The sequence below is a fragment of the Suricata suricatta genome, chromosome 9 (genome assembly GCF_006229205.1).
Source record: "Suricata suricatta isolate VVHF042 chromosome 9, meerkat_22Aug2017_6uvM2_HiC, whole genome shotgun sequence".
NCBI classification, from domain to species: domain Eukaryota; kingdom Metazoa; phylum Chordata; class Mammalia; order Carnivora; family Herpestidae; genus Suricata; species Suricata suricatta.
In genome coordinates this window covers 81,437,155-81,461,318 of record NC_043708.1, presented here as the reverse complement: position 1 = coordinate 81,461,318, position 24,164 = coordinate 81,437,155, and the positions used below count along the sequence as shown (strand labels likewise).

At 39.3% G+C, this 24,164-nt stretch overlaps 1 protein-coding gene across 4 annotated transcripts in view; it reads left to right on the top strand.

Annotated features, from left to right (window-relative positions):
- Positions 1–23,897, top strand: part of EXD1 (exonuclease 3'-5' domain containing 1) — a 32,345-nt gene extending 8,448 nt beyond the window's left edge. For all 4 annotated transcript variants that reach the window (XM_029951442.1, XM_029951444.1, XM_029951443.1 and 1 more), the window contains 9 exons: positions 3,113–3,170; positions 3,461–3,585; positions 6,600–6,658; positions 11,144–11,230; positions 14,615–14,719; positions 14,802–14,882; positions 19,353–19,496; positions 20,152–20,343; positions 22,899–23,897. In XM_029951442.1, coding sequence (XP_029807302.1) covers positions 3,113–3,170; positions 3,461–3,585; positions 6,600–6,658; positions 11,144–11,230; positions 14,615–14,719; positions 14,802–14,882; positions 19,353–19,496; positions 20,152–20,343; positions 22,899–23,537 — 1,490 coding nt within the window. In that variant the 3' untranslated portion in view covers positions 23,538–23,897. The remainder of the gene's footprint in view (positions 1–3,112; positions 3,171–3,460; positions 3,586–6,599; positions 6,659–11,143; positions 11,231–14,614; positions 14,720–14,801; positions 14,883–19,352; positions 19,497–20,151; positions 20,344–22,898) is intronic.
- The last annotated feature ends 267 nt before the right edge of the window (positions 23,898–24,164 follow it).

Genomic DNA, 24,164 nt, shown 5'->3' with positions numbered 1-24,164 from the left:
TCTGAACAGAAAGGAATCATCTTGCTCAGCAATTGAATTTAACACTGCAGATTCACAGTACATTTGCAGTCTCTTATCTGAAACCTGGGGACCAAGTGTTTCAGAATTCAGAATTCTGCATTTTTGGAAACCCTAACACAGACTATATACTGTTTAATATTACATTAACATCTCAAGTGGGTCTACAGGGAAACTGTGGATAATCCTCCTAAATGGAATAAAATAGGAATATAAATAGTATGTCAGCTCAGGTTTTGCTGCCAAAAGAGTTACAATTTATGATTTTCAGAGATTTTTGGATTTTATAATTGCAAGAAGCAGCTCTGGTTTGGTTTTTGGGCTTTTAGGGGGTTTTTTGTTTGTTTTTTAGCTTTGGTAGGCTTTTTTGTTTGTTTGTTTTGTTTTGTTTTTGCAGCTCTGTTCTTAATTTCTGCCAGCAAACACTGCTTAGCAAGAGTAGGTCCTCTTGTTTGCCAAAAAAAGAGTAGATATGAAAGCTCTTTTGGTCAGTGTGCTTCCAAAAAGCCAAATAGGATAAGAGAAGAGGGGAGCAAGAACTGTTCTTCCTTTCAAGAAGTCTAAAGCAGGAAGTCTTCCAAGGAGGAGTAAAGATCAGCGTGGGGTGGCAGAGTGGGGAGAACAGGACATCCAGGCCTTCATGGAGCTGTTCATTTCTTACCAGTGGAGCAGATATGAGGAAAGGAAAGGACTCCTGCAGATGACAGATTACTGCTGTTTGGAAGATTACTTTGTTTTGTGAGAGTAGAATTGAGAGAGAGATGAAAGTCTCACCAAATTAATGGCTGCCAATCTAGACCTACTTCAAGGCAGATAGTTCTAGCCAGAGCTATCTAACTGTCCTTTCTCACTGAGTATGCTACTATAAACACTCTCTGTCCCTTGAGCATCTTTTTTAATGGCTGTGATGGTGGTGGTAGTAGTAAGAGTCTTTCTTAAAAAAAAAAAAAGATTTTAAGCAATCTCTACACCCAGTATAGGGCTCAGACTTTAAACCCTGAGATCAAGAGTCACATATTAACAACTGAGTCAACCAGGTGCCCCATAGTGGGATTCTTCTTCTTTTTCTTCTTTCTTCTTCTTCTTCCTCCTCCTCTTCTTCTCCTCTGCTTCCTCCTTCCTTCCTTCCTCCTCCTCCTTCCTCCTCCTCCTCCCTCCTCCTTCCTCCTCCTCCTCCCTCCTCCCTCCTCTTCCTTCCTCTTCCTCCTCTCTCCTCCCTCCTTCAACTAGATTCTTTTTTTTTTAATTCATTTTTTTATTTTGGGAGAGAGAGAAGAATCCCAAGCAGGCTCTGTGCTGTCAGTGCAGAAGCCGACATGGGGCTCAGTATGTGAGATCATTACCTGAGTCAAAACTAAGAGTCAGATGCTTAACCCACTAAGCCACACAGGTGCCACTATATAGTGGGATACCTAACTATGTTCTAACTATTAGCCTATCCACTGGATCAAAGCTCTGGACTGGAGGGGTGCCTAGGTGGCTCAGTCGGTTAAGCGTCCGGCTTCAGCTCAGGTCATGATCTCACGGTTCTTGGGTTTGAGCCCCGCGTCAGGCTCTGTGCTGACAGCTAGCTCAGAGCCTGGAGCCTGTTTCAGATTCTGTATCTCCCTCTCTCTCTGACCTTCCCCTGCTCGCGCTGTGTCTCTCTGTCTCTCAAAAATAAATTAAAAAAAATTTTTTTTAAAGCTATGGACTGGAACAAAGCTAGGCTGTGGATGTGTTTGCAAAGAGAGGCAAAGGAATCACTACTGCTATCTCCCTAACTCAAGAGAAGGCTAACCACTGACCAGCTTTGTGAACTCTACACATGATTTCATGTCGTCCTAAATTTTTTCTCAAGACTTGGCCTATGTTCATCATTTTTAAGTTCAAAAGACAGGCTTCTCCTTCTTTTCCCTGTGGTTCATCAGCCATGGATTGAGACTTTTTCCACTCTCCCCGAAAAGCACTTTGAATAAGAATTATTAAAATGAAGAATAATACTAACCACCATTTAAATAAAACCTAGAAACAAACAAAAATAAATTTGAAAATAAAACTGAGCCCAGGTGGCTCAGTTGGTTGAGCATCCAACTTTGGCTTAGGTTATGATCTCACAGCTTGTGAGTTCAAACCTCAGGTCGGGCTCTTTGCTGACAGCTCAGAGCCTGGAGCCTGCTTCAGATTCTGTGTCTCCCTCTCTCTCTGCCTGTTCACTGCTCATGCTCTGTCTCTGTCTCAAAAATAAGCATTAAAAAAATAAAATGAAGAAAATAATTGACTAGTCAATACTTCTGATGGCTTTCACTTTCTCTGCCCCAGACTCAGCACATCTAGATAGTGCAGGGGAAGGAGATATTTGGAACATAGTGGCCCCTTAGTGGATTTTCTATGACTAGTATCTATGTATACTTAACTGACTCTAGAATGCCATTAATTATAAAGTGCACTATTACTTTTTCTCATCCTAAGAAAGAAAAACTGCCAATTAAACTGTCATGTACACTTATTATAAGTCATATCCGATTTCAGAGCTGTTTAAAATGTACATCTTAGAATCAATAATATACAATATTGCCTGCACTGTTAAGTTAAAAATAAGTTGTTTCAGAATCTGAGGAATGTTTCTTTCATATTTTTTTGGTGATTTCTAGTCTAGCTTTTACTGCTTTTCCCGTCACTGAACTATTAATGCAGCAGTCTGTGAGAGTGAAAGGGCCAGATCTGTGTGAATGGTTTGAGAGAAAACATCCAAAGAGTACCCAGTGTGAGGGCAGATGCATCAATAGTGGGAATGAATAGGAAAGAAAGTCTGGCTCTGGAACCAATCTGCATGATCACAAAGGTGCCCTGGAACAAAAAGGTAAAGGGAAAATGTAGAGCGCTTTCTACTCCTTCTAAATGACCAAAGAAGCTAGGTAGGTAGAGGTAGAGGCAGTGCTTTGGATAGGCTTTTCTCTCTATTTTATTGCTGGTTGATGAAGGCCTCTATGGACTAACATTTCATTTCCAATTACTGTTTGTTATCACAAACATTGTTAAACTGTGGGTGGAAGGGGAGTGGTTCATTGCTTTCAGATTGGAAACTGTTGGAATCCATTTGGTTATTTTACAGTGGAAATGCTGGATGAAGTGGAACAAGGTGCAGAAGGAGAAAAGGCATCTTCTGTTAGGTATGATGGAGTAATTTTCTTAATTGTGATTTTACCCAAATGTACACATTAAGGTAGAAAGCCTCTCTAATTCATGATCTATGTAATTCCTCAAATGGCCTGAAGTAATAGAAATGAGAAGAAATAGATGGATATTTTCTTCCATCTTTAGAAGGTATCTTTAAATCAGTGTAAAAGCAATGGATGAGAAGGTCCTCCATGAAATGAGGTCCAGATTCTCCACCATTGATGTGTGGCAAAATCTGTAACAAAGAACAAGTTCACCTGAGTGTTGTTTTTTGTAAGCATAGTCTAAACACAGAAAGAACCAGGATGGATAAAATTAAAGGTGAAGATCTAAACATATGTGAGCCTCTTCCTGCCCCTGAGTCACCAACCACCTCTCTGCAGAATGACCTCAAGTATAGCCCATTAGGTGAGTACTGGGGCTCTGAATTATCTAGTCTCACTTTATCGTGGTTCAGAACTCTTTAGAGTTGGCATAACTCTGAGTCAAGGTTCTGTATGGAATGCCCAGCAGGCCATTGCTTCTAGGCTCTGAATTAAGATAAACTATTGTGATTCCTTTACTTATTTAATATATGAGGGCACGCTATATTCCAGATGTTGAGGGTACTGAAGTGTAGTTATCTCTGCCCTCATTGAGCTTCGGTATAGGAAACAGACACTACATAAGATAAATGAGTATAACATAGAGTAAGCTAGTGCCAAATGCTAAGGACAAAAAAAATAAAAGAAAGGGAAGAAGTGTGTGAGTAGGGTGGTTTTACAGTTTTAGAGTATTCAGGACAGGCCTCACTGAAATGGTGACATTTGAGCAAAGGCCTAAGGACACGAGGATTGAGCTGTGTGTATCTGAGGGAAACGTTTTTTAGGCAGAAAAAAGAAGAAATACAGAGGCCTAGAGATAGGAACATGCCAGGATCTTGAAGGAAAATAGCAAGATCAGTGTAGCTGATCAAGGAGAAAGATAGTAGATGAAGTTGGGTAGGTCTATCATGGAGGTCATTGTAGATCATTGAAGAGACTTGAGTCTCTACTCTGAAATGAGAAGCATAGCCATTGGAAGATATTTGGTTTTATCATTTCTCTAGTGACTTAGGTGTTAAGGATCTTTTCATGTCCTTTTTCCCATCTGAATAGCTTTGGTGAAATGTCTGTTCATATCTTTTGTGCATTTTCTTATTGGATTGTTTTATTATTATTCAGTGTTGGGAGTTCTTCGTATATTCTGGATATAAATCTTCCCTCAGATATGTGCTTTACAAATACTTCTTCAAGTATGTGACTAGTCTTTTTATTCTATTAAAGTATCTCTCAAAGAGCAGGTATTTTTAATTTTGATAAAGTATAATTTATTCATTTTGTTGTTCTTTGGTTTGTACTTTTGATATCATATCTAAGAAATTTTTCCCTAACTCATTCACAGAGATTTTCTCCTATGTTTTCTTCTAGAGGCTTCATGATTTCAGCCAATGTTCAGGTCTAGGATCCATTTTTTGTTAATTTTTGTACACGGTGTGAAGTGTGGATCCGTGTTTGTTGTTCCGTTTTGTTTTGTTGTTGGCTATGGCTAGCCAATTGCTCCAGTACTCTTTCTTGACAAGATTGTTATATCCTCCAATTACCTTTGCACCTTTGTCAAAATTTAATTTTTCATATATGTGTATGTTTATTTCTGGACACCATATTCTGTTACCTTTATCTCTTTTTCTGTCTTTACACCAATACCAGACTGGTTTTTTTTACTGCTTTTTTTGTAGATTTGTTTTGTTTACTGTTGATTGGTGATAGATCGTAAAACCAGGTAGTGTTCTAGAACGTTGTTCTTCTTCAAAGTTGTTTTGGCTATTCTAGATTCTTTGCATTTCCCCATGAATTTTAGAATCATGTTGCCAATTTCTATTAACATAAAAAATTTTTTGAAATTTTTACTGGGATTGCAATGAAATCAGTAGATCTGAGGAATATTGACATCTTAACAAAACTGAGTATTCCAGTCTCTTAACCCAGTATATGCATCCATGTGATCTTTAATTTCTCAGCATTGTTTTGTAGTTCTCAGTTATAGCTCTTACACATCTTTTGCTGTATTTATCCCTAAGTATTTCACATTTTATATTAGTGTAAGTGTCATTTAAAAAAAACTTTTACTTCCCATGGGATAGTATTGGGCAGAAAAGTAACATGATCAGACTTCTGTTTTAACAAAGTTACTCTGGATGCTATATAGATACTGAGAGGAGGACAAAAGTAAAAGCATGAATAACTGTTAGGCTACTGAAATAATTTTAAGATGAGTTGATATGGTGGCTTGGACCCTAATGGTATCAGTATCTTAAAAAGTGGTGGAATCCTGGATGTATGGTGAGGCATAGCCAACGCAGTGTACTGGCGTATTAGATGGGGATGTCAGAAAAAGAGGGGAATCAAGGGTGACTTCAGGGGTTTCTGTCTGAGGAGGGAAAAAGAGGTGTGTGGACTGTCCTGTGCAACTCCAAAGTTTTAGAGATTGGAGATGAAGAGAAACTGTATATTATGTTATACCTCTAATTACTTAAATTAAATGATTTGAAAACATAAGTAAGGACCCAAAGAAATCTGAAAGTGTGGGTTATGGTCCATCTCCAGGACTGACTTATTTTAAGCCATTATTTTTTTTTAAGTTTATTTATTTTGAGAGAGAGAGAGAGAGAGAGAGAGAGAGAGAGAGAGAGAGAGAACAAGAGGGGGAGGGGCAGAGAGAGATGGGGAAAGAATCCTAAACAGGCTCCACGCTGTTAGCGCAGAGCCTACATCTGGCGTGAACCCACAAACTGTGAGATCATGACCTGAGCCAAAATCAAGAGTTGGTCGCTTAACTAATTGAGCCACCCAGGTGCCCCAAACTGTTAATTTTTTTAAAAATCAACATCCTTTTAAAAACGGCATGTCTAGGGGCACCTGGATGGTTCAGTTGGTTAAACATCTGACTTTGGCTCAGGTCATGATCTTGTGGTTCATGAGTTCAGCCCCTGCACCCCGCTCAGAGCCTGGAGGCTGCTTTAGATTCTGTTTCCCTCTCTCTCTGTTCCTCCTCCGCTCACACTTGGTCTCTCTCTTTCAAAAATAAAGAAAGGTATAAAAAATGATTTTTAAAAAGGGCATGTCTTGTAATATTTAAGACCTAAGTCTGTGAGGAGGGAACCATTACTAGATTTTCACAGGAAATGATTAAATAGTCTAATTAATCAGATTATCATTGGTGGGGCTTTTGTTTTTTCTCATTTGAGAAACATGATGCTAGAATGTTCACTGTGTAATGGGCTGAAACAGGTGATAATGAGAGTTGCAATAGAGGAGGAATTTATGAGTATGGCTAAAATTAGTGGGAGGGCTATTCTATTGCCAGGAAAGATAAATATATCTATTACCATCATTCTCCTGCAGAGGAAGAGGAGGTGACTTACACAGTCATTGATCAGTTCCAGCAGAAGTTTGGTGCTGCAGTAAGTATGCCCTTAATCATTCCTAATATTGTCTGCATGTAGGTATCATGTTGCAGTCTCCCAAATTTCTCTCTTCTTATAAGATTATTGATATTTTCCCCTAATAATTCGACAAAATATTTGAGTGCCTGCTATATGCCAGGCATTGTTCTAAGGCCTGGGATAAATAGTAATAAAGACAAAGTTCCAGCCATCAAAGAGTTTACACTTTAATCCAAGAAAACACAATTGTGGGAGCCCAGGTGGTTCAGTTGGTTAAGCATCTGACTTCGGCTCAGGTCATGATCTCACTGCTCATGGGTTCAAGCCCCGCATTGGGCTCTGTGCTGACAGGTCAGAGCCTGGAGCCTGCTTTGGATTCTGTGTCTCCTTGTCTTTCTCTCCCCCTCCCCCACTCAAGTGCGCCACTCTCTCTCTGTCTCTCAAAAATGAATAAATGTTAAAAATTTTAATAAAAGAAATAAACAATTCTATATCAGCTGGTGAGAAGTGCTGTGGAGAAAAATAAAGTGTTCAAGAGTAGAGTACAAGGAGTTCCTATTTTATATAGAGTAGACAGAGAAAACCTCTATGAAGAGAGGACATTGGAACAGAGACCCAAAAGAAGAGAGCTAACTATTGGATATTTAGGTAAAGAACTTTTAAAAAGCATAATTATCAACTGCAAAGGTCCTGAGGCTAAAGCACACTTGTGTGGATGTACAAACAGCAGGGAGGCAGGACCACAGTGAAGAAGAGTGATAGGAAGTGGAAAGGATCAGGAGGAAGGTTGGGCAGGGCATTTTGGACATTATAAGGATTTTGAGTTTGACTTGAGTAGGATGAAAAGCCATTGGCAGTTATAGAGGACAGTCAGAAATTTTTTTACTCCTACTTTAAAAAGTTTATTCTAAATGCTCTGTTTAGGCATCTGTAATCATATATTAATTTCAGACAGGACTATAACGATTCAGTCTAGCATACAGTTAGATGGACTTCAGGGGAGTCATTAAGCTTTCTGTTTAGATGCAAGATTATGCTTGTGCACCGGTGCATTTTTTGAAGGGAGAGAGTTAGCTTTCCATAGATTCTTTCTTCTTTAACCACTTAATTGAGATATAGTTCACATACCATAAAATTCACCAATTTAATTTTATTAATGCTTTTTATTTATTTTTGAGAGACAGAGAGACAGCGGGACCAGGGTAGGGTCAGAGAGAGAGGGAGATACAGAATCTGAGGCAGGCTCCAGGCTCTGAGCTAGCTGTCAGCACAGAGCCTGACGTGGGGCTTGAACCCACAAACTGTGAGATCATGACCTGAGCGAAGCCGGATGCTTAACCAACTGAGCCACCCACATGCCCCTAAAATTCACCAATTTAAAATGGATTTTAGCATATCCACAGAGTTGTACATACATTGCAATGAATTTTAGAACATTTTCTTTTTTTGAAGATGTTCTTTGTTTTTAAAGTAATCTCTACACCAAATGTGGGACTCAAACTCTCAACCTCAAGATGAAGCCTCAGAGACTCTACTAGGCTAGACACCCCTAGAATGTTTTTGATACCCTTAAAAGAAACCCTGTACTTCAGGGGTAGCTGGGTGGCTCAGTCAGTTAAGCATCTGACTTCGGCTCAGGTCATGATCTCACCATTTGTGGGTTCAAGCCCCACGTTGGGCTCTGTGCTGACAGCTAGCTCAGATCCTAGAGGCTGTCTTCAGATTTTGTTGTCTTCCTCACTCTCTGACCCTCCCCTGCTCACGCTTTTTCTCTCTCAAAAATAAATTTTTAAAAAATTAAAAAAAAAGAAACCCTATACTTCAGCTGTCACCTCCATACCTCCCCAGTCCCCCAGCCCTTGTCAACTTTTCTGCCTCTATGGATTTGTCTACCTAGGACATTTTGTATAAATGGGATCATACAATATGTGGTCACTCAATATTGGCTTTTTTTGTTTAGCTATTTTCATGGTTGATCTATTTTATAACATGTATCAGTGTTTCACTTATTTCCATTTCCAAATAATATTCTTTTATATGGATATACCATATTTTACTTATCCTTTCACCATTTGAGTTCTTTCTACTTTTTGGTGTTATGAATAATGCTGCTGTGAACATTCATTTACTAGTTTTGTTCGTACATAATTTTTCATTTCTCTGGAATGGATACTTATGAGTGTAATTACTGGGTCATCTAGTAACTCTATGTTTAACTTTTTGAGAATTTGCCATTATTTTCCAAAGATGCTATACCAGTTGACATTCCTACCAGCAGGATATGAGGGTTCTGATTTCTCCACATTCTTACTAAAACTTGTTGTTATCTGTCATTTTGATAATAGCCATCTTTTTTTTAATGTTTATTTATTATTGAGACAGAAACAGAGCATGAACAGGGGAGGGGCAGAGAGAGAGGGAGACACAGAATCTGAAACAGGCTCCAGGCTCTGAGCTAGCTGTCAGCACAGAGCCCGATGTTGGGCTCGAACCCACGAACCATGAGATCATGCCCTGAGCCGAAGTCGGAGGCTTAACTGACTGAGCCACCCAGGTGCCCCAATTATAGCCATCTTAATAGTGTGAAGTGGTGTCGCCTTGTGGTTTTGATTTACATTTTCCTGATGGCTAATAATGAACATTTTTCATGGGCTTATTGGATGTTTATATATCTTCTTTGTAGAAATGTCTATTCCCTTGCCCATTTTTTTTTTAAGTAGGCTCCAATTTGGGGCTTAAACTCATGACCCTGAAATCAAGAGTCACATGCTTTATCAACTGAGCCAGCCAGGTGCTCCTCCTTTGCCCATTACTTAACAGGGTTATAAGAATTCTTTATATATCAACAGATTCTTCAAAGGGTCAAATGATAACAAAAGAGGAGGTAAGAACCTGGAAATTTGATGAGGTAGTTAGAAACTCTTGTTAATAGGGAAATAAAGCTTTTGTTTTCCAAGTTCTGCAGTTTTCTTGCTGTTGGCTAAGGATAGATCTGAAATTTAGTCCCTTTTTTTCATCATTGATGGAAGATACTCAATGCAGAACACTCTGTGCTCTCTAGAGGAAGATATCATGCCAGTGAAAGTTACCATGCCCTTCTATTCTTGAGTAATCTACCCAGCTGTAAAATGGGGAGAATCTTGTATCCTGTAGATGTTTTCATAGATTATGGATTAAGGATTTTAGAATTGTGTAATGTTTTGAAATAGGGTAAGATTATAGATAATTGAAGGATCAGCATGTGTTCCTGGAATAACCGTGACATCAGTTTTGAGTCACTTAATGAATCTAAGACTATGAGGGATCTATTGAGTTCTTGTGTCTTTCATTCTGAACAGCATATACTGTGAGACTCAGCTACCACGTAAGTTCCCTTCACGTACAGTAAATTGCCCTATATTAGGGCAGTGTTCTTTGCATTAGGAATCTGGTCTTAAGGATAGAAATCTTTTGGGGGTTCTGGGTGACTCAGTTGGTTAAACGTTCAACTCTTGATTTCGGCCCAGGTCACAATCTTATGGTTCAGGAGATTGAGCCCCACATTGGGCTCTGTGCTGTCAGTGTAGAGCCTACTCAGGATTCTCTCTCCTCTCTCTCTCTCTCTGTCTCCTCACCCTGCTCACTTGCACCCTGTCTTTCTCTCTCAAAATAAATAAATACACATTTTTAAAAAGTTAGAAATCTTTTGTTGTAGCATCAGTAATAAAAAGGTATCTGAGTTTTCAACTCAGCATTAAGGATATGAATGATTTATTTTTCAGTTATGTAATAATTTTGTAAAAACTAAAAAGAGGACTAGAAATGTTCGGTGTTGGGGCACATGGGTGGCTCAGTCGGTTAAGTGTCTGACTTCAGCTCAGGTCATAATCTCCCAGCTCTTGAGTTCGAGCCCCACATCAGGCTCTGTGCTGACAGCTCAGAGCCTGGAGCCTGCTTCAGATTCTGTATCTCCTTCTCTCTCTGTCCCTTGCCTGCTCACACTCTGTCTCTCTCTCTTTCAAAAATAAACATTAAAATTTTTTTAGGGGCACCTGGGTGGCTCAGTCAGTTAAGCATCGGGCTTTGGCTCAGGTCATGATCTCACAGTTTGTGGGTTTGAGCCCCACATCAGGCTCTGTGCCGACAGCTAGCTCAGAGCCTGGAGCCTGTTTTTGGATTCTGTATCTCCCTCTCTCTCTGACCCACCCCCGCTCCCACTGTCTGTCTCTCAAAAATAAATAATAAAAACATTTAAAAAATTAAAAAAAAATTTTTTTTAATTAAAAAAACATCTTCAGTGGTGTGTGTGTGTGCGTGTGTGTGTGTGTGTGTGTATGTGTGTGCACATGTGCCTAAAAGAGAGAGACAGAGAGAGAGAGAAGCAGTCTTGTGTTTTGGATTAAATTTTGTAAGTTTCAAAAATATTATCCATTTTGTTAATTGCTAGCCATTTTACTTGGACTATTCATGATGTCATAATTACAGCATTTATGCCCTGGGAACTTTCTTCCTTTTTCTCACCAGATGTTCCACATTAAGAAGCAGAGTGTCCTGAGTGTGGCAACAGAAGGTGCTAATTTGTGTCGTCATGGGAAGCTATGTTGGCTTCAGGTAAAAGATATTTTAAACTTTTTATTTTGAAATAATTGTAGATTCACTGGCAAATAGATTTTACTTGTCTTCTTTATGTCACCTCATTGTCGCTGTCCTGTAACTTGTTTGGAATGTCTTTCACTCTTCAGTACTGAATTTATTCTTTTCAAAAGGAAAGAAGGGTGCCTGGGTGGATCAGTCCATTGAGCATCCAACTCTTGACTTAAACTCAGGTCATGCTCCCAGAGTTGTAGGATTGAGCGCTGGGTTTGGTTCTGTCCTCAGCAGAGCCCACTTGGTATTCTCTCACTCCCTCTGTCCCTCCCCACCCCCTACTTATTCTTTGTCTCTAAACATTAAAAAAAAAAAAAAGGGCAGAGGTTCTGTCTTTTTATAGTTTCATTTTTATAATCTTCATTACTCTACTCATCAAGGCTCTATTTGAGGTCTTCTTTCCCAGCTCTGTTCTCTCACCTTAGATCTATGAAGCATTTCAGAGGTGACTGGCTGGCTCCGTCAGTAGAGTGTGCAATGCAGCTCTTAATCTTGGAGCTGTGAATCTGAGCCCCACGTTGGGTGTAGAGATTACTTAAAAATAAGAGCTTTAATGTAATTTTTAAAAGTAATCTCTACACCCAACGTGGGTTCGAACTTCTGACTCCAACATCAAGGATCACATGCTCTACCAACTGAGCCACCCAAATGCCCCAAAAATAAAATCTTAAAAAACCCCACAAAGAACAATTTACATTTTCTTTCTGGTTGGTAGCATTCCACAACATTATTATGCCACATCCTGTTCATTTTCTTGGACTTGAGAGATATCAGGTGAATGTTCTCATTATGTCAAAAGAAGTTTGTAGTGAGCCTTGAAAAGCTAGAGGATGGGCTTTGGATCAAACTCAGCAGCATCAGTTTTTAAGGGGGGAGGTGAGAAAACAGGCTGAATACCCAACCAGTGTCTTCTATTCTTGGAGTCAGAACCCACTTCCACCTACTGAGAGTATATATTTTTTTAGGAATGGCTATCTGTCCACTTCTCAGGGTAACATCGAGGTGTGTATCGTAAATAATTCAATTCAAAATATGAAAAAAGCTATGTGAGAACCTAGTCTCTTAGCATCATTTTATGGTGAAAAATCAGAAACCACTTAATTAACGAACAATAGGAGACGTTACTGTAGAGCTGATGGATCTTACGCAGCCGCCGAAAAATGATGACGAGTGCCATGTAGAAAAATGTTTGAAAAGCTATGAGTGGAAAACAGCAGAATATAGAATTAAATTCATATTCTCAGGACCATATACATTGTTTGCAGGAAAGGAGCAAAGTGTGGTGTGCATTGATTGAAGTAGTGTCTAAGCTGTCCGTGTTCCTGGTTCTGTTCTAGTTGATGCATCTGTAGTGGTGAATCCAGCATAGTCTCTTCTCTCCCAGAGGTTATAGTCTAGCAGAGAACCATTCTCCAGACTTTTATAATCTGCCTATTCAGTGTGTAAAATTAAAGAAGTAGAGAAAACGCAGGGAGTCACTATTTTAGGTGTCACATTCCAGCCAATAACATGAAAGATCTGAGAATGGATGCCAGGTAGGCCTGACAATTGGAGCTGTATCAACAGCTCCTAAAATGACAAAGATGACATTACACTGTCATGTCACTGGCTCCCTAGACCTTATTTGGGTCTCTCTTTGCCTCCTTTCTCTGATTCAGTAGATTGTACAGCTATATAGTACTTCCTTTGTGACTTTTATGTTCAGAAACAATCTGAAATTCTTATGGTTGTATAAAATTGATCTAAAAAGCAATGTTTCACATACTACCATTTGTGCCAGTTTAATTGTTGCCTTTTTAAAACTGCTAAGGAGCAAGGATCTTATCTTACGAGTAATTTTTTTTTCATTTTTATTTATTTGGAGAGAGACAGTGCATACTTACTTGAGGGATGGAGGGGTAGAAAGAAGGGGAGAGAGAGAATCCTAAGCAGACTCCTCACTGAGCTTGGGGACTGATGTGAGCCTTGATCTCATGACTGATCTCCCAATATCCAGAGTCAGAGACTCAACCAACTGAGCCACCCACATGCCCTTCTTATGAGTAATTTTATGTAACACCTAATACAACCACACGTATTAGGGGACTCGGAGAAATAGCATTTTGTGTTATTAACAATGAAATGCTGTTCATTCGCCTTGAACCTGTAATCCTTGGATTATTAAAATGTCATGGGTGAGAGGTAAAACATTAAATTTGAGATTATAAAAAGCAAAAGGCTAAATCCACCGGCTTGACTGTTTCTGTCCTTTTGAAAAATCGAGTGATAGTTCTTCTTAGACTAATTTAAACTTGTTTTCCCTAAGAATCCCTGAGTGCCTATTGTTTACTTTAAAAGTGACAATGTGGGGTGGCTGGGTGGCTCAGTCAGTTCATGATCTCATGGTTCATGAGTTTGAGCCCCACATCGGGCTCTGTGCTGACTGCTAGCTCAGAGCCTGGAGCCTGCTTTGGATTCTGCGTCTCTTTCTCTCTCTGCCCCTCCCCTGTTCACACTCTGTCTCTCTCTCTCTCAAAAATAAATACATGTAAAAAATATATATATTTTTTTTAAGGTGACAATGTGAGAGGGGATTCTGGGTGATTCAGTTAAGTGTCTGACTTTGGCTTGGGTCATGATCTCACGGTTTGTGAGTTCAAGTCCCACATCAGGCTTTGTGCTGACAGCTTAGACCCTGGAGCCTGCTTTGGATTCTGTGTCTCCCTCTGTCTCTGCCCTGACCCTGCTTGCTCCCCCAAGCTCAACCTCTCCCTCTCTTTGATCTCTCAAAAATAAATAAATATAAAAAAAATAGTGAAGATGTGAGGAGTGCCTGGGTGGCTCAGTCAGTTGAGCATCCCATTCTTGATTTTGGCCGGGGTCATGATATTGTGGTTCATGGGTCCAAGGCTTGTGTTGGGCTCTGCACTGGCAGTGAGGAGCCTGCTTGAGATTCTCTCTCTCTCCGTCTCTCTGCTCCTTCCCAATTTGCACTGTCTCTGTCTCTCTCAAAATAAATAAATAAAACATGAAAAAAGTAAAAGTGAGGATGTGAAATATTTTATCACATGTCTTTCTTGATTCTCAGGTCCCATTCCCTAGTTCTTTTTTTTTTTTTTTTTTTTTTTTTTTTTGGATACAGAGAGAGACAGAGCATAGAGGGGGAGGGGCAGAGAGAGAAGGAGACATAGAACCAGAAACAGGCTCCAGGCTCTGAGCTAGCTGTCAGCCCAGAGCCTGACGCGGGGCTTGAACCCACGAATGTGAGATCTGACCTGAGCCGAAGTCGGAGACTTAACCAACTGAGCCACCCAGGCGCCCCTCCCTAGTTCTTTTTTATCCTATGTGTGTCTGGATGGTCTCTTGTAGGTAGCCACAAATAGCCGAGTTTACTTATTTGACATTTTCGTTCTGGGAAGTCGTGCTTTCAACAATGGACTTCAGATGATATTAGAAGACAAGAGAATTTTGAAGGTGAGTGTGTAAGCTGATTCCTCTTCTAGTAAGATTAGCAACCAGATTCTAATTACTCTGTCTCTGTCTTCTGGTTCCTTAGGTTATCCATGATTGTCGTTGGCTTTCTGATTGCCTCTCCCATCAGTATGGAATTTTGCTGAATAATGTCTTTGACACACAGGTACATACAGGGAAACCATAGATTCTATCCAGCATATATAACTTTTATGGAAAATAGGCCTCATCTGATGAGTGATTGAGTTTTTATGTATGTGCCTCATTCCTGTCCACTTGTTATATAAGATGTCTGTACAATAGGTGAGAACATTTGGTGATCTGTAAAAGCATTACAGAAAAGTTACTTAAAATTATTTAGGATTTTTCTTCCTTTTTTTGCTCCAGAATTTGTCAGATAAGACTCTGGGGCACCTGGATGGCTCAGTTGGTAGAGCATGTAACTATTGATCTCAAAGTCATGAGTTTGAGTCCCATGCTGGGTGTAGAGATTACTTGATAATAATAATAATGATAAAATCTGAAAATTAGGAAAAATAAAAAAAAGCAAGCTTCATACTCTACAGCATTCAAAACCTCAAAGGATTCAGAGGTCATTCAGAAGCCTAACATGAATCACTTAGTGTGAGGTGAATAATCACATCTGTGCCTTTAGCACACAGGTATTAGTTAGGGTTAATATCATTTAGGGTATTAGTTAGCATGTAGCTCAGAGAAACAGGTTGTCTTAGATATACCCCAAAAGCCTATTCTGGGCAAAAATAGCCTGAATATATGTAGTTTTTCTGTGCTCTAAAGAACTCTTGAGAAATGAGAAATCCTTAGACTATACTCTTAGAGCTGATGTGTTTCTGGCTTGGCTGTGAGAATAGTAAAACCACTAGTTTTCATTACGTTTTCTTTAGGTTCTTCTAGGTTTATGCCAGTTAAAGGGACATGTTGAATATATAAGCCTAGTGCCTTTGAAGAGGGGTTAAAATAATGAGTTAGCTAGTTATCTTTTTTTTCTTAATGTTTATTTTTTGAGAGAGAAGGAGAGAGAGTGTGCATACACGAGCCAGTGGGGGAGGGGCAGAGAGAAAGAAGGGGAGAGAATCCCAAGCAGGCTCTGCACTGTCAGCACAAAGCCCAATGGAGTGCTTGAACTCAGAACCAGGAAGTCATAACCTGAGCCAAAGTCAGGTGCTTAACTGACTGAGTCACCTAGGTACCCATATATTTTTTTAGTTTTTTAAAAATTAAAAATGTTTATTTTACCGAGAGAGAGAATGCAGAGAATGAGTGGTGGAGGGGACAGAAGGAGAGAGAGAGAAAAAGAGAAACTTAAGCAGGCTCCATGCTCAGCAGGGAGCCCAATGCAGGGTTCAACCTCATAACCATGAGATCATGACCTGAGTCCAAATCAAGGGTCAAATGCTTAACCAACTGAGACACCCAGGTGCCCCGTGGCCAATTGTTTTTAGCAGAAATTCTTTTTTTTTTTTTTTTAAACATTTATTTATTTTCGAGAGAGAGAGATCATGATCAGGGGAGGGGCAGAGAGAGAGAGAGACACAGAGTCAGAAGCAGGCTCCAGGCTCTGAGTTGACACACAGAGCCTGACGCAGGGCTCGAACCCACAAACATGAGATCTGACCTGAGCCGAAGTCGGAGGCTTAACCGACTGAGCCACCCAGGCGCCCCAGCAGAAATTCTTAAAAGCTCAATTTTATGTTGTTAAATGTAGTTCATGTTTGTTCTTTATGTATCTACTCATAATGAACTCTATGCCACTTTTCTTGTTTACATGTTCCTTGGACCTTCTTTCAGGATCTTTCACTACATGGAGATTATTTCTAGCTTACTCCAAAATGTAAGAGATAGGGGTGCCTGGGTGGCTCAGTCAGTTAAACATCCAACTTAGGCTCAGGTCATGATTTCCTGGTTTGTGAGTTTGAGCCCTGTATCAGGCTTTCTGTTTTCAGCCCGCTTTGGATTCTCTGTCTCCTTCTCTCTGTCCCTCCTTCACACTTTCTTTCTTTCAAAAATAAATAAATAAATAAATAAATAAGTAAATCTATATATAAAGATTCTCTACCTCTGCCCCTTGCCTGCATGCGTGTGTATGTGCATGCTCTCTTTCAAAAAAATTTAAGGAGCCCCTGGGTGGCTTAGTCAGTTGACCATCTGACTTTTGATTTTGGGTCAGGTCATGATCTCATGGTTTGTGGGTTTGAGCCCCTCATCGGACTGTGTGCTGGCAGCGTGGAGTCTATTTGGGATTCTCTCCCTCTGTCACTCCCCTGCCTGTACACGTGCTCGGTCTCTCTCTCTCTCTCTCAAAAATAAATAAACATTAAAAAAAATTAAAAAATATAAACTTCTTGGGGCACCTGGGTGGCTTAGTCGGTTAAGTCTCTGACTTCGGCTCAGGTCAGACCTCACGTTTGTGGGTTTCGAGCCCCGCGTCAGGCTCTGTGCTGACAGCTCAGAGCCTGGAGCCTGCTTCCAGTTCTGTGTCTCCTTCTTTCTCTGCCTCTCCCCCTCTCATGCTCTGTCTCTCTCTGTATAAAAAATAAATAAAACATTAAAAAAATAAAATAAAAAATAAAATCACAATTGCTGTCATTCCACACCTCTCTTTAAAAAAAAATAAAAAATAAAAAATAAACAAACTTCTTAAAAAATGGGACATGTCTTGATGGCTCAGTCACTTAGGAGTATGACTCCTGGCTTTAGCTCTGGTCATAATGTCACAGTTCATGAGTTTCAGCCCTGCATCTGGCTCTATGCTCACAGTGAGGAGTTTGCTTGGGATTCTTTGTCTCCCTCTGTCTTTGCCCCTCCTCCACTCATTCTCCATCCCTGTCTCAAATAAATAAACAAAAAAATTTTTTTTAATGTAAGAGAATTTTTCATTGTTCTTCTGAGGCCATTGGATGGCAGTGGCTGCTTCTTTTTCTTCTTCTCATCCTCCTCCTCCTCAGAGAGAGAGAAAGAGAGAGAAAGAGAGAAGAGAGGAGAAGAACGAAGAGGGGAAGACAACAATCGGAAGCAGGTTCCAGGCTCTGAGCTGTCAGCACATTAGGCTTCTTGATTAGACCCCATATGGAGACATTGGCATATCTTTCCATATTTTCTTTTCACATTTCCATAGTAAAAGAAACAAGAATTCAGAATTTTTCCAGTTTTCCCCTTTAACATAGTGTATCAATTTCCTATTGTTTTTGTAACAAATCACCACAAATTGAGTAGCTTCAAGCAAGATAAATTTACTCACTTATGGTTCTGGAGGTCAGAAGTCTGAAATCATTTTCACTGAACTAACCTCAAGATGTCAGCAGGGTTGGTTTCTTTTGGAGACTGAAGTGAGTCTCTCTGCCTTTCAGCTGTCAACTGTATGCTGTGGCCTGTGGCTCCCACCATCTTCAAGAGTGCACCCCTGCAGCCTCTGTTTCCATTGCCCGATTCCCTACTCCCGTGACTGTAGTCAAATCTCTCTGCACCTCCCTCTCATTATAACATTTAGAGCCCACTCACACAATTCAAGATAATCTCCCTGCCTCAATATCCTTACCTTAATCACTCCTACAAAGTCATTTTGCCATAGAAGATAACATGATTCCAGGGGTTAGCATGTGGATGCCTCTGGGGGCCATTAGTTAGCTTGCCACACAAGATTAAATAACTCCTCCAATTCTTAATTTTTTTAAAGGTTTTATTATTTTTAATCTTTACACCCAACACGGCTTGAATTTACAACCCTGAGATCAAGAGTTGTTGCATGCTCTACCAAGTAAGCCAGTCAGTTACCCTTCCATTTCTTAACTTTATTAGCTTTCCTTACCAAACCTTTGCCACATTTGCTGATAAGCAATACAAATACTTCTTTTTTTTAGAACAGATTGTGCATCTTTTTTTTTTTTTTTGACATTTATTTATTTTTGAGAGACTGAGAGTAAACAGGGGAGGGGCAGAGAGAGAAAGAGACACAGAATCGGAAGCAGGCTCCAGGCTCTGAGCTAGCGATCTGCACAGAGCCCAACGCAGGGCTCGAACCCACAAACCGTGAGATCATGACCTGAGCTGAAGTCTGACGCTCAACCAACTGAGCCACCCAGGCACCCCTACAAATACTTGAAATTTATTTTCCTTTCCCCATTGTCTAAAGGCAGCAAAGAGTGTAGATAACTGTAAGGCAGGCAAATAAAAGGAGTAGAAGACAAAGTTAAAGTTGGATGATCCTTTTCCTTTTTTTTCCTCCTAATTTTTAAGAATAAGTTGACTGAGGGGCACCTGGGTGGCTCAGTCGATGAAGTGTCTGATTTTGGCTCAGATCATGAGCACACAGCTTGTAAGTTGGAGCCCTGCATCAGGCTCTGTGCTGACAGCTTAGAGCCTGGAGCCTGTTTCGGATTCTGTGTCTCCCTCTCTCTCTGTCCCTCTCCCTCTCAAAAATAAAACATTAAAAAATAAAAAATAAATTAAAAAATAAGTTGACTGAACATGTTTTCTGTTGGCATTATCTATCATGTGGGTCTTTGGGGAAATGGTATTTAATGAAAATAGTCTAACTATATTTCTATTTCTGCCATGAGATAGCTCTCTATAAATATTCTGTATTCTACAGACAAGTCTTTTCTTTTTTATGGCACAGGTAGCAGATGTCCTTCAATTTTCCATGGAAACAGGTGGCTTTCTTCCAAATTGCATCAGTTCTTTACAGGAGACTTTAATCAGACACCTTAAGGTAGCCCCTAAATATCTCTCCTTTCTGGAACAGAGACAAAAATTGATTCAGGTAGGTATTCAAGAATATCCCATATAATGCTAATTTTTTCAAGTGTTTTGTGAACAGGGTTATCAGCATATTACGTAGATAACTGATAGTTGCTATGTAAGCATATGAGCATTGCCAAAATCTTAGTTGTTTCAGATGGAAACAGTTTGAGATCTCAAGTGAATAAAAGCCAGGATTCAGATTTAGACTCTGAAATAAAATGTGCAGTTCTCCAGGGGAGGCTTTTGTTGGGAATATGGATTAAGGTGATGGAACAAAAATCACCCGTTATTTCTCCAAAAGCAAGGTGAATTTTCCTTCGCTCCTAATAGCTCTTTCGACAAACTTAGGTCATGACTATATTGGCCTCAGATTTGGTCCTATAATCAAGTCTACTTGAATGAGAAGTCCTGATTGATTAATGGATCAATTGATTGACCCATCTCTCTCCCACTCTATCTTTTCCCTCTAACGTATACACACTCATACATACATGAAGTGTGTGTGTGTGTGTGTGTGTGTGTGTGTGTGTGTTTTCAGAAGGCTAGCCAGAGTGTGAAAATAGAAGGTAGTAACCGAAGAAAATGCCATCAACTCTCAAGCAGCTCTTAGATAAACAGTTACTTTATTTAAAGTTTTGCTTATTATTCAGAGAAAATTGTTTTGGTATTTCTAGGAAAATCCAGAAGTATGGTTCACACGACCTCTTTCACCCTCTTTACTGAAAATTTTGGCCCTAGAGGCTACCTACCTACTACCCCTTCGTTCCGTACTCCTGGATGAGCTGATGTCTGACCTAACCACCCTTGTGGACGGTTATCTAAACACCTATCGAGAAGGGTCTGCAGATCGCCTGGGAGGCACGGAGGTAGGTACAGCTCCCTGGGACCATTTTTTAGGACTTCCACTTTTGCCTTGTTCTTCATGGAGGGCACAGTGATGTCCACTCTTCACAGCTACAGCAAATCACTAGGGCAACTTGGTAATAAGTATTTTTGAAGGGGCTAGAGCTTGGGCTTAATTTATCTCTGAGTACTTTTTCACAATATTAAGTTATGTTCTGTCACAGAATGAATAAATTTAACATTTAATTACTAATATTTAAGAAGCCAGCACAGTGTAACAGAACTATAGACCTGGAGTTGGCAAACTATAGCCCTAAGGCCACATCTGGCCCACAGATTGTTTTTATACAGCTCGAAGGTAAGAATGGTTGTTATAGTTTTAAAGGATTGTTTTTTTAAAAAAGTATGCAACAGAGACCACTTGTGGCTAAAATATTTATTCTTTGGCTCCTTACATAAAAGGGTTACAGTCTGCTGCTATCAGCCGTATTCACTTAGGAATACTGAAGCAGAATCCTAAAGAAAGTAATAACATTTTTGGTATGGTCCCTACTAAGATATACTTTGCTTTTAACATGTTGCTGGTTTATACTTTACTGTTAGGAAATTCTCCATTTTACTGGAATAAACAAAGTCTTATGACTATCTCATGTATGCTGGAAAAAAATGTAACTTTTCTATATTTTGCTCTCACTGTTTAACAACAACAACAAAAAAATACAAAACTCCTTGTGTACCCGTTTTGAGTGGGGAATTTAAATGTCTCTCATTTATCATCATAAAATCAAGAAGTTTTATAACTTTATATATTTTGCTTTCACTGTTTAATGTTGAAAAAATTGATAATATCCTATGTACATTACTGGTTAAAGTTGGAATACATGATAAAACATATATCTCAAGCAAGAAGTCTACGTAATGTTTGGGAACACTAAAAGCATTCCCACTAATATCAAGAAAATACAAAAAATGTGACTACCACCACTACTTTAACATTTTTTTTGAAGCTGTTAGCCAATGAAATTTGGAAAAAAAAAATGAACTACGAAAATTGAACAGGATAAGTCACAATTATGCCTGACCTATGATACATCTGAAAACTGAAGAAAATCAGTGGGAAAAGATTACCCCAAAGGGACAATTTAGTAAAATGAGTACTGATACAATGTAATATGAAAAGTGATAGCTTCCTGTATCTGTATACACAGCAAGAAAACATAATGGGAGAAAACATCCATTTATATGATTGTAACAAAAGGTAGAATACCTAGAAATAAATCTTATGAGAAATGTGAAATCTAGAGATAAAGAAAACATGAAAATATTACTGAATGGCATAAAAGAGGACTTAAATGAATGGGAACACTAAGCATTTTTAGCGATTAGTAATTCTTAAATTGACTTTTGAATTTACCTCTATTCTAAGAAAAATATTAACAACAGCAGCATTTTTGCAAACTGTGATTATGGTGTTTATTAAGACAAATATAAGTGAGAATAATCCTGTCAGATACAAAAACATTTAGGTTTATATTAAATAAAATAGGTGTAGGGCACCTGGATGGCAGTCAGTGGCGCATACAACCTTTGATCTTGGGGCTGTGGGTTTGCCACTTTGGGTGCACAGATTAGTTAAAAACAAGAAAATAAAAGAAAAATGAAAAGTTTGTGACTGGTACATGTATAGGCAGATCAGTGGAATATAGTAGAGAACCCAGCAGTAGCTCCATTAAATAAATTATGGTATACCAATACAGCCCTTAAAAATGCTAATGTAGAAGAATCTCCAAGACAAAATTTTTGATTTAAAAAATCAAGATGCAGAAGGATATATAATACTGTTAACCATTTGTGTAAAATAATTTTTAGAAAGTTATCAAAATAAAAGTTTGAGGGAAAACAAAAATTGAAAAATGCAATCCAATGAAAAGATAAACATTTAGTAAGCATATTTATATATATACAATCACAGATGCAGAGACTATCTTTGGGCAGCTACATAAGAAATATCTTTTTAGAAGATGCACTTGCTAAGGAAACTGGGACCAGGTTGGAAGGAACAGTTATTTCTCATTGTGAAATCTTTATACATGTACACATATACACGCGTAACACAACACACACAACTGTGGATTCAAAATATTTAAGTTAAGGGGTGCCTAGATGGCTCAGTCGGTTATGCCTCCAACTTGAGCTCAGGTCATGATGTCATGGCTGGTGAGTTTGAGCCCTACATCAGGCTCTGCACTGACAGTGAGGATCCTGCTTGGGATTCTGTCCCTCTTTCTCTGCCCCATCCTCTTCGTTCATGCTCTCACTCTTGTGCGCACGCTCTCTCTCCCTCTCTCTCTCTCTCATTTTCTCAAAATAAATAAACTTTAGAAAAATAAAATAAAATATATTTAAGTTAATAATAATGAAAAAGTACTACTAGAGTTGACTACACTAGAGGGAGCTGTAAGAACACATTTGAGTTGATCCTCACTTGATAAATACTGCCAAGTGTAGTGGAAGTGCTTTTAAGCACCATATTTAGAAGTTTAGTTATAGCAGACTTATGTTCCTTTTCTTTTCTTAGCCTACATGTATGGAGCTTCCAGAAGAACTTCTTCAACTCAAGGATTTCCAGAAGCAGCGCAGAGAGAGAGCTTCAAAAGAATATAGGGTGAATGCACAGGGACTCCTAATAAGGACAGTGATACCTCCAAAGAAGTCAGTGCCACGGACAGCAGGGAAACAGAGAAAAGTAGGGATTTCCTTACTTTGTAAAAATTTTGTACTAGATGAAAATCAACATGTAAATTTGCTGAAAGAACAATCTAAGAATAAACAAACCTCAACAGAAACTCAAAATCTACCTCCCATGAAGGAAGAAACCAGCGAGGATTCTATCAACAAACTCATTTGCCCTGAGTCAGAGAGGCTAGAGGACCAGAGAATAGCTCAAAAAGAACACAGTAAGATATGCAAACAGGAGTTTCAGACAAGTTTATCTTTGAAAGAGGAGATAGAACAATTACTGATAGTGCAAAACCAGGAAGCTCTAAAATGCCCAAAACAAGACATTTCAGTGTCTCCTTCCCTTCCTCAGGAAACCAGAGAGTCTCCAAGTGACACCTTTCATCCTTTTAGAAAAGCTGTGCTTCCCACACTTCCTCCCTGTCCAGCCTTGGAGAAAACTGATTCTTGGATAAATCCCTCTCCAGATCTGTCTTAGAAATGTGCAATTTGTTTTTGAGACTGTGGAGGTGGCTCACTTCCTCTACCAATAGGACCTTCTTCAGTGCTTAAGTTTATCGTGTTGGAAGTTGTTTTGCCTCAGTCATGAAGGAAGGAAGGCCTCAGGGAAAATGATATTCTCATGCTGACTCCTATGCCTAGCTTTGATTAGAATGGGAATGAATAAGTTAAATATTGGAAGAAGTACATTTTTTATTATGTCACTGTGGAAATATTCCCAGTGGTCAGAGCAAATTATTTCTCATAATTTGGGTTTAGAGGATTTGAGGAGGGGAAAAAATCTTGGGCCTAGTATCTGGAAGCATATGCTTAAAAAAATTTTTTTTTTTTTATAATTAAGCTCTGTGCCCAATGTGGAGCTCCAATTCACAACCCCATGATCAGGAGTCACATGCTCTACTAACTGAGCCAGCCAGGCACCCCTACTTTTATTTTTATTAAAAAAAATTTTTTTTATGTCTTCAGTTTGAGAGACCGAGATAGAGAGTGAGTGGGGGAGGGGCAGAGAGCGAGGGAGACACAGAATCTAAAACAGGCTCCAGGCTCTGAGCTGTCCACACATAGCCCGATAGGGGCTAGAACTCGTGAATCCTGAAATCATGAC